At 48.0% G+C, this 13,128-nt stretch overlaps 1 protein-coding gene across 3 annotated transcripts in view; it reads right to left on the reverse strand.

Moving 5' to 3' along the window:
• Positions 1 to 1,134: 1,134 nt before the first annotated feature.
• Positions 1,135 to 13,128, reverse strand: part of PGLYRP1 (peptidoglycan recognition protein 1) — a 133,536-nt gene continuing 121,542 nt past the window's right edge. For all 3 annotated transcript variants that reach the window (XM_063938331.1, XM_063938330.1, XM_063938329.1), the window contains 4 exons: positions 4,405 to 4,478; positions 3,124 to 3,325; positions 1,767 to 1,885; positions 1,135 to 1,577 (listed from right to left, as the gene is read on the reverse strand). In XM_063938331.1, the coding sequence (XP_063794401.1) occupies positions 1,399 to 1,577; positions 1,767 to 1,885; positions 3,124 to 3,325; positions 4,405 to 4,453 (549 nt within the window). In that variant the 5' untranslated portion in view covers positions 4,454 to 4,478 and the 3' untranslated portion in view covers positions 1,135 to 1,398. The remainder of the gene's footprint in view (positions 1,578 to 1,766; positions 1,886 to 3,123; positions 3,326 to 4,404; positions 4,479 to 13,128) is intronic.

The raw sequence follows: 13,128 nt of genomic DNA on the forward strand, positions 1-13,128 counted from the left end.
GGAGCTATTGACCTTATGGCATCTGACTAGTGGTGGAACTGCAAAGGTGGGGCTATTATGGTCTCTGAAGATAGGGGAGGCCCTCAATCAGAATCAGCTTTATTGGCCAGGTATACACAAATAAATTCCGATATGCCACATCTCCCCAAAACATGGGGAGGATGGTTGGATAGGCTGCATTCTCGATGCTGGGTAACCACCCTATTCCCCCTATGATGACCTCCTTCCCAAGACCCCGGCTCTCCTCTGAAAACAGAAAAGAGGAAGCCATTACTGAGTGGTGCATGCTCAGATTTGGAGGCTTGAGCGGCGTCTTTGAACCTTTCAACAAATGTGGCACAGCTCGGTTGTTCCTGATGGTTGGATGGGCAGCATTCTTATTAATATTAGTTACTGTATCTCACAGATGACTACTTCCACATTCTAGGTGATGGATACTTTTACCGGGACTGCAAAGCTGCAGGTGATCTGCGGAGTTTCCTCTGATTATATACCATGAGTCCTCTATGGAATGTGCTGTGATATCTTCATCACTATTAGATGATTGGGCTGATACAGCACCGCGTGTAGTCCCAAACAGAGGGATGACAAATAATAATCTAACACTGATGAGATTATTGTTAGGTATATTGGGAAAATGTGGATGGAAGATGTCTGCTGTTGGCTTCAGTGAACACGAATGTGGTCCTACAACTCGACCATCCGGATCTTGTCTGGTGCCAAGAAGGAGGATTAACCGGGATGCATTTAATTTGCCGGGTGTCGGGATACTGGCGGTCAGGATACCGACATTGAAATCCCGCCAGCCGACAATGCCGCCAGCTGGAATCCCGGTGCAACAGGAATATTCACACTCATGGGTGTCCATGACACCCATAGAGGGGGAGTAGACCATGTGGCAAGCCCATTGAGCCAACGAAGCCACAGCGTGGTGAGCGCAGCTAGCCTACAAGGGGACTCTTTACGCTCGCCCCGCTGCCGGCATTCTGGCGGGCAGGATGCCGCTGTCGGGATTTTGACAGCTGGCATCCCGTCATGCTGATTTCGGCTGATTGGTAGTATTTGTGTGAGTAGGGGAAAACTGCGGTCATTTAATTAAAAAAACAAACAAAAAAACAACAAAGCAAATTGTGGTTTGTGATTATATGAATTTTTATTTTCTTATTTCTGTAACAAAGCAGATGTCTCTGCGTGTGGGTTTATCCAGACTATTATCTAAATGTAAATGCGTTAGAAAAAGCTTCGATTGCATAGAATATATAAGGACAGGTGGAGATTCTGTGCATCTTCTCGGCTGTGTGTTCTTCGGGAAATCCAGGTGAGTGACATTGTTTGGCTGGATTGGGTGAAAGCAAAAGTAAAGACGTTCAGGCATACAGAGAAACCCGATGATGCAACTCAAGCCTTAAAGTGGGGCCAGCCCTGAATGACTCTGTAGAGGCTATTTCCAGGGCAACTTGTGCTCATCACATTGCGGTGCCCCTTTAGTACGTAATTACTTTTGATGAATCTTCTGGACACCCCGCATGCAATGAGATTTTTAGCGGCGTTCAAAGCCGCGTTGTTGGGTTGACGACCTGGGATAGAGAAAGAGTTGTGAGAGTTAATTGCTAAACCTAACAATACGGTGGAGAACACGAGGCCATAAAAAAGTTCATGCTCTGTAGGAAGTAAAAACGGGAGAGAAGGTAAAGAGAAGGACACCCATTACTTATACGTTCATGGTTATATATCGTTTCTCCTCTTTGTATTCCGCTCCCACTTACTGGTGAAGGATCCGATGAAGCTGATACCGCTGGAGATGGGGCTGTAGGCTTTTGCGTGACCTCCAAGAGTTGTCCAACCTCGGCCTTCATACACTTGTCCATCCTCCCCAATTAGGAAGCTGTGTGATGAACATTGGAAGGCATACTTGTTATATATTCTACAACTTTCCCTTTTGTTACTTTAGTTCATATTTATTATTTTTATTCCTCATCTGTCCCTGAAAATATTGTTTCTCAGAATGTCCAATCTATTATTCATCTGTAGCACCATGTTATTAACCTGCATTACAGGTACTTCTGCCCTGAATGCTCTTCATTCTGCCAATGTTCCTCTCCTCCCTCTTATCCAACCTCCCTTCCCTGCCGTGGGTGTGGTATTGAAAGTCGACAGTAACTAGGTCGACAATGTCTAGGTCGACCAATATTGGTCGACAGTAACTACGTCGACAGGGTGTCTAGGTCGACAGGGTCTTTAGGTCGACATGTTCTAGGTTGACAGGTCAAAAGGTCGACATGAGTTTTTAATGTTATTTTGGTGTCGTTTTCTTCGTAGAGTGACCGGGAACCCCAATTAGTGCACCGTGTTCGCTCGCTATGCTTCGGGCATGGTGCCTTCGCTTCGCTCGGCACAGATTACCGTTCCAATCGTAGTCCACGTGGATTGTTAAGTATAAAAAAGTTAAAAAAAATAAAAAAAATGTGAAAAACTCATGTCGACCTTTTGACCTGTCGACCTAGAACATGTCGACCTAAAGACCCTGTCGACCTAGTTACTGTCGACCAATAGTGGTTGACCTAGACATTGTCGACCTAGTTACTGTCGACTTTCAGTCCGGATCCCCCCTGCCGTACCTTCTGCAACCTGCCCTCTCACTGCTTTTACCCACTCTCCTTTCACCTCAGCTGTTTAGCTTTAACTTCAAAGCCTACTAAGCTCAATGTCCCTGTAGCTCCTACTATCTCTCATAACTCTAGAACTTAAGCTCTCACAGGCACAGCCATCTCTCCTATGTATCATATCTCTGTCCTTGTAACCGAAAAACTGAAATGGTTATGCTTAATCAAATGTGTCCAATATGTGGTTGTTCCCTGAGTGCAATAAGTCTAGGGTCAGTGGACAAAAACCTAAAGCGTCATAGAGTGTAGTGTTGGCTTGCAGTCTCCTAGGTAACAATTGCTTCGCAATCAACTGTCTCCATTCCTGTCCACCATTCACTGCTATTAATTTCTAAACTTAGCCTCTAACCTGTCTTTTTCCATATACTTTTCTTCCCCAAACCATGTATTTAATTTCCGTCCTTTCCTATATAATGTTTTTGGTAAACTCAGCTATTTGTGAACTTGCTGGGTTGCTCACTTGTATCCGATATCGCACCAGTCTCTGGTCTTCATATGATAAGATTGTATATTTCTGACTTGTGCGCTGCAAGTAGCCCGGGAGTTACAGAACGCCCCTTCGGTGTGGTGGATGACCACGTTCGGTACAGGAGTAGAAAGTCTGCTTCTGCAAGTGGGATTCTTGCCACCCCATTGTGCCCTGGTTATAATGGTTGGACAACCTGTGGAGAGTAAGCAGTTAAAAAAATACATTGTATGTGATATTTTCTATAGAAAACTAGACAAAAAGTCTGCAAAACTTGACCGGACCGGTGGCCCGATAGTTTGCATACAAGTACGATGTTTTGGGGGTCTTTGCATGTGCAGAACGGGCCTTGTGATGTCATCTGCAGCATGATTGAAGCAGCGTTTGGGGAGCGGAGTGGGGGTGACACCTGGCACCGATCTTTAAACTGGAGTTGGCGCCTCCATTTTAAAGGTGTGACGGGTCCAGAGTCTGCACCGTTACACGCAGATATCCTGGACCTGCGTGTCCAGATCCTACGGCCAGCCTGAATAAGCTTTAGCTTACGCAGGCTGGCCGGTGCTTGTAACCAACGCAAACCGCGACTGATGGTTGCGATGGTGATCTGAGGCTGAGTCCTCAGACGCAGTACTCGTATTCTTGCTAAGTGCACAGTCTGGATCCTGATCCCTAGAGGAGTGGTGCCACCCAGGTTTTCCCCCTTTAACCCTGTGGCCCAGTCCAACTCTGGGTGTAGGACCCGAGTGCAGAGCCTTTTCCTCCATTTCTAGACGGCCTCTGAAGTGGTGGAAATCACATCTCTAATTGGAATGGGGGGAATTTTGAACCCTACAGTTGCACTTCTGTGGAAATATGATCTTGTAATACAGTAGAAAGCTTTAAACATAGAAAGGGGCTAATTCAGTTCAGGACTTTGTCCCGTCAGACATGACAACAATGTTCGGCGGTACTCTTATGTACCCATTACGGTACCCTTAACATTGCACATCTACAGGGTTAAAGGAAAAACAAGTAATTTTGTTGGCTGCGATGTGCGAGTCCATAACGGCCCCACAGTGACACGTTAAAAAAGCCTGTTCCAAAGTAATATTACTCTCCTAATTAACTGAATATATTAATGAGCACCTTTTATAAGAAAAGTGTAAACATTTTAAATGAATGAAGGGGGTTGTCCTACACTGGTAGGAGGTTTGGCTTCTCAGGTGACAATTCACTGTTTCCACCATAAACGTATCTGCAACTACTGCAGCTGTAATCCCGGTATTCTGCACTTACCACTTGCTGCGATGCAGAGCACAGACAGGAACACAAGCAGATGAATCATGGCACTAGTACCCCGAGCCTGAACCCTAGAAGAGGAAAATAATGTTCATGAAACGCCCCATTATGCATTCATCAGCTGCCGATTCCGTAAGAAGCCAGGAGGAAGCTGTGAACTCTTGGGTGCTGTAGATCTCATGTTATATTACATTGCACTGTTAGATGTGCTTTAGTCATGACAATGGGAATGTTAGCCAGTTATATTTATATACATTCTTTCTCTTACGTCCTAGTGGATACTGGGGAACTGTACTTTAGTACCATGGGGTATAGATCGGGTCCACTGGAGCCTGGCACTTTAAAACCTTTAGTGTGTATATGTGTGTGCAGGCTCCTCCCCTTTATGCCCCTCCTACCAGACTCAGTTTAGAAAAATGTGCCCAAGGAGCCAAGTACGTCCCTCTGGAGCTCCAGAGAGTTTCCTTAATTTTTTTTATTTTACTTTGTTATTTTCAGGTAGTACTGGTTGGCAACCAGTCTACCTGCTTCGTGGGACTTAGAGGGGGGACAGAACCAACCTCCTGAGGGTTTTTGGTTTGTAATCCTTGCTGACAGGACACTGAGCTCCTGAGGTGCTGTTTCACACACCAGCAGCAAGCCGCCACCCTTTAACAGATGCCGAAGAGAAGCAGGTGCGGTTAGTATTAACACCGGGGTCCCGGTTAGCGGTTCCCCGGTGTAGTTTGGCGGCATGTCGCGCGGCGGCCACGAGCTGCATTGCACACCGCGGACCACACTGCCTTAGAGGAGTTTGTAACTCCACAGGGTGCCCAGCATCTGACAGAAATGTTATGTTAGTATGTTTTACAGTTGATACAGCCAGTATAATTTCATAGGGACCGCGTGCCATTATGGGGGCGGGGCTTCCTGGACGGCGGGAAAGGCGCCATTTCCTGCTGCTGTGGATCACAACGTTGCATGCACACTGCTCCTCCTCGGACCCAGGCTGTTCAGCTTCTGTACTGGTACCAGGGGGTCATGGCGGGTAGGGGGGGGGGAGTGCATGCATCAGCGGTAGCATTGCTTCACATAGATAGTGTGATCCATATACACAGCAATACGCTGCACTGCTGTGTTTGTGTGCTGGTCTCCATATTCTCTGTCACTCCAGGGGCTCTCTAGGGTCTGTGCTTGTAATTCTACCCCTTCTTCTGAGGGGTCCCTCATGTGTGAACAGTGGCCCTCATTCCGAGTTGTTCGCTCGGTATTTTTCATCGCATCGCAGTGAAATTCCGCTTAGTGCGCATGCGCAATATTCGCACTGCGACTGCGCCAAGTATCTTTGCTATGAAGATAGTATTTTTACTCACGGCTTTTTCTTCGCTCCGGCGATCGTAATGTGATTGACAGGAAATGGGTGTTACTGGGCGGAAACACTGCGTTTTATGGGCGTGTGGCTGAAAACGCTACCGTTTCCGGAAAAAACGCAGGAGTGGCCGGAGAAACGGGGGAGTGTCTGGGTGAACGCTGGGAGTGTTTATGACGTCAAACCAGGAACGACAAGCACTGAACTGATCGCACAGGCAGAGTAAGTGTGGAGCTACTCTAAAACTGCAAAGTAGTTTGTGATCGCAATATTGCGAATACATCGGTCGCAATTTTAAGATGCTAAGATACACTCCCAGTAGGCGTAGGCTTAGCGTGTGTAACTCTGCTAAATTCGCATTGCGACCGATCAACTCGGAATGAGGGCCAGTATTCATTATCCCCACGGGGAAATAGTTCACAGGCACCTGACTGGTTAGATACTTTTAAGAGCATGATTAATGTTAATTCAGAACTGGAAGGAGGGACAGCTGTTAAGACAGTCTGTTGATTGTATGGCTAAAGCTGCAGATAACAGAAAGGCTTCTCAGCCCCCACATAAACGCTCACTTCCACAGGTGCTCCAGTCTGATTGTGACCTGCCTGATTTGGATGATACTGATGATATGGAGGAGGACAGCTCTCTGTCACCTGGGGTGGAGGCCCTCATCTATGCTGTGAGGGAGGTTCTTAACATTCCCGATCAGGAGGCAGAACCAGATGAAGAATTGTACTTTAATGTAAAACCGAAATCCTCAGCCACGTTTCCTGTATCTAAGGAATTAAACTGCCTGGCCAGGGAGGCATGGGTGAACCCTGACAAAAAATTCAAAACTCCTCAGAGATTATTATCTTCTTTTCCCCTCCCAGCTGAAGACAGGAAGGTATGGGTAAACCCCCCCATCAGTTGATACGTCTGTGTCCAGACTGTCAAGAAAATTGGTACTGCCGGTACCTGGGGCAATATCCCTGAAAGACCCAGCTGACCTTAAAATTTAAACCACTCTCAAAGCAATATATACGGCAGCGGGCGTAGCACAATGTCCCACGACAGTTTGTGGTTGGATGTCAAGGGCAGTGGTCTGATAATGTTATTAATGGATTTGACTCTCTGCCCCAGGATGAGGTCATTACACTGCTGCAACATATACAAGATGCTGCAAACTTTATCAGCAAAGCTGTTAAAGAATTGTGTTGGATAAATGGCCGTACTACTGCTATGGCGGTTTCGGCCCGCAGAGCTCTGTGGTTATGTCAATGGTCAGCGGATGCTGATTCCAAAAAGGGGGTGGAAAATCTTCCCTTTACAGGTGATGCCTTGTTCGGAGACAAATTAAATAAGTGGATATCTCAGGCAACGGCGGGTAAGTCTACCTATCTGCCGTTGGCTACGCCACCTGCTAAACGGACTCTTTTGTGTGGCGAGGTTCAGAGGCAGAGGAGCCTCCAATGCTCCTAGGGGATCTGGTGGTAAGTCCCGAATGCCTGTAGCTGCAGCTACCTTGGACCAAACCCCCGGAACCTCTACCACAAAGCCTTCCGTGTGACGGTTGGCCCCAACAACAGGGTGACTTTCCAGTAGGTGCTCGCCTTAAACACTTCGCCCACGTGTGGGAAAAGTCCTGCCGGGATCCTTGGGTGAGGGACCTCATTTCTCATGGATACCGGCTGGAGTTTCAAACACTTCCTCCTCACAGATTTTTTAGGTCAAGCTTGCCAGCTTTACCCGCAGCAAAAGTTACCTTGCAAGAGGCCATTCAGAAACTTTTACAGACAGGAGTCGTGATTCCAGTGACTCCTCTGTTACACAAAAGGGGTTTTTACTCCAGTCTTTTTGTTGTGCCAAAACCGGATTGTTCGGAGCGGCCCATCTTAAATCTGAAAGTGTTGAACCCTTATCTGTGGGTATTCAAATTCAAGATGGAATCCCTGCGGATAGTGGTGTCCGGTCTGGAGGAGGGGGGAATTTCTAGTGTCCCTAGACGTCAAGGATGCTTACCTACACATCCCTATGTGGCTTCCTCATCAATCTTACCTCAGGTTCGCCACCTTGGACGACCACTTCCAGTTCCATGCCTTACCCTTTGGTCTCTCCACAGCTCCAAGGGTCTTCACAAAGGTCATGGTGGAGATGATGCTACAACTACGCAAGATGGGTGTCAACATTGTCCCCTACTTGGACGATCTCCTGATAAAGGCAATGTCCAGGGAACGACTGCTGCAAAGCATCGACCTGACAACTCATCTGCTGACGGACCATGGATGGATCCTACATTTTTCAAAAATCTCACTTGGAACCATCCCAGCGTCTTCAGTTCGTGGGGATGATACTGGATACGGTGTCTCAGAAGGTGTTTCTCCCTATGTACAAGGCTTAGTGCTCAGACCCCGCAAAGTCTCAATACATCTTTGCATTCGCTTGCTGGGCAATCCCAGCATACGAGGCAATCCCATACGGCAGGTTTCATGCCTTGCCTTTTCAGCTGGATTTGCTGGACAAGTGGTCAGAGTCTCACCTGCACATGCATCAGGCGGTAACCCTGTCTCCGAAAAGCACGGATTTCTCTGTTGTGGTGGCTACAAGTTCCTCACCTGGTGGAAGGACAGAGTTTCAGTACTCAGTCGTGGATTCTACTAACAACGGATGCCAGCCTCCGGGGGTTGGGGGGCTGTGACTCAAGGGGCCCAGTTCCAGGGACGGTGGTCGAGTCAGGAATCTGCACTACCGATCAATGTCCTGGAACTCAGCGATATACAATGCCCTTCTTCAAGCTTCCTACCTTCTCCAGGATCAAGCCATCCAAGTTCAGTCGGACAATGCCACGGCAGTGGCGTACATAAACCGACAGGGAGGAACAAGAAGCAGAGCAGAAATGCGAGAAGTGTCAAAGATACTACTCTGGGCGGAGACCAACGCAAGGGCCATCTCAGCCATATTCATTCCAGGAATGGAAAACTGGGAGGCGGACTTCCTCAGCAGGCATGACCTCCATCCGGGGGAATAGGGCCTTCATCCTCAGGTGTTTCAACAATTGGTTCACCGGTGGGGGTGTCCGCAGATAGACAAGAAGCTATGCCATTACTGTTCCAGAATGAGGGATCCGCAGGCTGTGGCAGTGGAGGTGCTGACGACCTCATGGACTTACCAGTTTGTTTACCTGTTCCCTGCAATCCTGCTCATTCCAAAAGTTCTAAAAAGACTCAAAAGGGAAAGCGTCCAGGCAATTCTAATTGCCCCGGATTGGCCTTGATGGGCCTGGTACACAGACCTCCTGACCATGTCTCTGGAGGAACCCTGGACTCTGCCGCTTCTAAAGGATCTTCTACAACAAGGTCCATTCGTCTATCCAGATTTACAGCGGCTACGTTTGATGGCTTGGAAGTTGAAAAGGAGATTCTAGCCAGAAAAGGTCTCCCTTCCAAGGTTATTTCCGCTATGGTACAGGCCCGGAAGGTGGTTACGTCGAAGCACTACCACCGCATCTGGAAGAAATATGTTTCTTGGTGTGAGGGAAGAAAAGTTTCTCCCTTGGAATTTCGGATTGGTCATTTTCTGCTTTTCCTGCAAGCAGGTGTGGATATGGCCCTACGGTTGTGTTAGGGTCTCCTGCCCTGTGCTGCCACGTCGTCATGGCAACCGGGAGACAAGTGCTAGTGGAGTAACCTGAGCGCAGCTGATACTCCGGTTCGGGTCTTTTGCTGTGCAGTGGTTATAGGCTCTGTGCACGGCAGGGGATCCGGTGCTGGTTTTTGTGCTCACAGTCTGTGAGGTCTGAGTGGGGCGTGGACAGCACCTGCTTTATAAGGCCTCTTTTCAGGGTAAGCAGATGCTGCTGAATCTTTGTTGGTTAGTCAGTTCATGAAAGTTAGCCAGTACTGTGTAGCTTTGTATTTGTTTGTTGCTTACTGCAAATAGGCCTGGGGATTTGGTATTACACTCTGCCAATCCAGACCTAGCAGTAAGACTGGAGTCAGTCGTTTAGCTTGCTGGGGTTCTGTTACTACTCTGTGAACTTAGCAAGTTTGCGGCTGTATTCTAAGACTTGCCTGTCTAATCCTGTCTCACTGTGCTAGGTGTCAGGGGTCAGTTTAGTGGCAGTAAGCTAAAACCTGTGCACTGCAAGTGAGAATTAGGATTGTGGAGACTCTCCTTGTGTCTATCATTCCATCTCTGACCAAGGAGTTTACTGCCACACCCGTTGGTAACCCTTTAGGGTTTTGCTGTTGCCCTTAGCAACAGCATTTCGGGTTCTCTACGTATTAAAACACAACATCTTGCTTTTTCCATCTGAGCAGTTCTAATACAAGGGAGATACCCAGTTCCTTAGCCTCTGGGCTTCTCTGTTCACTTTGTGTGTATTTTGTTACCCTATCACCTTCTGCGTACGTTATGTCATATTCCCCAGTTTGTCTGTGAGTCCATTTGTTTTGCATAACAGATCAAACACCAGTACATTCCTGCAGACACTGGAGTGCATAACAGTTCTGACACCAGTACTTTCCTGCAGGCACTGGTGTGCATAACATATTCAGCAGCCCAATACTCCTGTTGAAATTTTGTGGGAATATGGAGCATACCCCTCAAAATACGTTGCAACAGGTGGTCGATCAGGTGCAGGTCCTGACTCGACAATTTAATGATTTGTCCATTAAAATGCACACCTCCCAGGCTGCTGGCGGAGCTCCCGCAGCAGCAGCACCTGCAGGGGTTAAGGAGCCGAAAGTAAATCTCCCGGATCGTTTTTCTGGAGATCGCTCGCAGTTCTTTTGTTTCAGGGAGAGCTGCAAGCTATACTTCCGGCTTAGGCCTCAGTCTTCTGGGTCGGAGATTCAGCGGGTGGGCATAGTGATTTCCTTGCTACAAGGAGACCCACAGGTCTGGGCATATGGGTTGCAGCCTGACTGTCCGTCGCTTAAAAGTGTTGATGCTTTTTTTAAGGCACTGGGCATGTTGTATGATGACCCTGACAAGACGGCCTCAGCCGAGGCTCAGATTTCGATCCTTAAGCAAGGGCGAAGGCCAGTTGAGGTTTACTGTACGGAGTTTCGGAGGTTGGCCCATGATACCCAGTGGAATGACCCAGCCCTGAGACACCAGTACCAAAGAGGTCTTTCTAACCAGATAAAGGACCAACTGGTACAATATCCCTTGCCTGATAGCTTGGATCAGCTCATGCAGTTATCCATCCGGGTGGATAGACGGCTGAGAGAGCGTAGGCTTGAAAGGGAGACTGAGATTTCCTTCCTTCCCAAGGGAACCTCAGACTCTGAGGAATTTTCTGAGGAGCCTATGCAGATTGGGGCTACCCGCCTCTCCTCGCGTGAGAAGACGCGGAGGAGACAGCAGGGGTTGTGTTTGTACTGTGGGAGTAAAGGTCATGTGGTAGTATCATGCCCAGAAAAGCCGGAAAACTTCAGGGCCTGAGGGTGATGGGAAATATCCTGTCAGGCCAGAAGTCAGAATTTCCCAAGAAGACTTTTATCATTCCGGTGACCCTGAAGATCCTCGGTCAAACTGTCAAGACTGAGGCCTTTGTGGACAGTGGGGCCGACGGGGTTTTTATGGACCGCCAATTCGCCCTGAAACACTCTGTTCCCTTAGTACCCTTGGCATCGGAAATTGAGATTTGTGGGTTAAACGGGGAACCATTATCCCAAGGTAAAATTACCTCTTGCACTAGCCAGATTTCTTTGTTTATTGGAGCCACACACTCTGAAAAATTGTCCTTTTATGTGACTGTCTGTACTTTTGCCCCATTGGTGTTGGGGTTACCCTGGTTAAGGGCCCACAATCCTCAATTTGACTGGGTCTCTGGGGAGATTCTTAGTTGGGGTACTGATTGTTTCAGGAGTTGCTTGAGCCTTCCAGTCAGGCTCTCGCAGCTAAGTTTGCCAGGATTGCCAGGGTGTTATGCAGATTTTGCGGACATGTTCTCCAAAAAAGTTGCAGAGGTACTACCTCCCCATCGCCCCTATGACTGTGCCATTGATTTGTTGCCAAATGCTAAGCTTCCCAAGAGCAGGTTGTACTCCCTGTCACGTCCTGAGACTCAGGCTATGGCAGAGTACATTCAGGAGAACTTGGCTAACGGATTTATCAGACCTTCACAGTCTCCAGTTGGGTCGGGGTTCTTCTTCGTGGGTAAAAAGGACGGTTCGTTGCGACCCTGCATCGACTTCAGGGAATTGAACCGTATCACGATTAAAAACTCATACCCACTGCCTCTCATTTCGGTCTTGTTTGACCAGCTTCGTACTGCCACCATTTTTTCTAAGATTGACCTACGCGGTGCGTACAATCTAATCCGAATAAGAGAGGGGGATGAATGGAAGACTGCCTTTAATACCCACTCAGGGCATTATGAATATTTGGTGATGCCTTTTGGGCTCTGTAATGCCCCGGCAGTCTTCCAGGATTTCATGAATGATGTGCTCAGGGAATATTTGGATAGATTCTTAGTTGTATACTTAGATGACATCCTAATCTTCTCCCATTCCCTGGAGGAACATCGGAAGCATGTACGCTTAGTCCTCCAGAAACTCAGAGACCACCGGCTTGGGGCGAAGCTGGAGAAGTACGAATTTGAAGTTCAGCAAATCGCATTTCTAGGATATATTATCTCCCCAGAAGGTTTCCAAATGGAGGGTTCCAAGGTACAGGCAGTCCTGGATTGGGTGCAGCCCACTAGTTTGAAGGCGCTTCAGCGTTTCCTGGGCTTTGCGAATTTTTATAGACGATTTATCGCTGGATTTTCGTCTATAGTGGCGCCCTTGGTGGCACTCACTAAGAAAGGGGCGGATGTTGCTCACTGGTCTTGTGAGGCTAAAGCGGCTTTTGCCCGTCTCAAAAGGGCATTTGTTTCGGCCAAGGTGCTGCGACACCCAGATCCAGAGCGTCCTTTTGTGGTGGAGGTGGATGCCTGAGATGGGTATTGGGGCAGTGCTTTCTCAGATGGGAGTGTCTGATAATCGCCTTCATCCCTGTGCTTACTTTTCCCGTAAATTTTCGCCTGCCGAGATGAATTATGACGTGGGTAACCGGGAATTGTTGGCTATTAAGGATGCACTCGAGGAGTGGAGACACTGGCTTGAGGGGGCTAAGTTTGTGGTCTCAATTCTCACTGACCATAAGAATCTGGCATATTTAGAGTCAGCGAAGCGTCTCAATGCCAGGCAGGCACGATGGGCTTTGTTTTTTGCTCGCTTTAATTTTTTGATAACATATCGCCCTGGGTCAAAAAACATCAAGGCTGATGCGCTCTCGCAGAGTTTTGCTCCAATCCAGGAGACCACCGAGGAGCCGTTGCCCATTGTTTCCCCATCATGTATTAAAGTGGGCATTACCCAGGACCTCTTATCATTAGTCCTTAGAGC

The sequence above is a fragment of the Pseudophryne corroboree genome, chromosome 8 (genome assembly GCF_028390025.1).
Source record: "Pseudophryne corroboree isolate aPseCor3 chromosome 8, aPseCor3.hap2, whole genome shotgun sequence".
NCBI lineage: Eukaryota > Metazoa > Chordata > Amphibia > Anura > Myobatrachidae > Pseudophryne > Pseudophryne corroboree.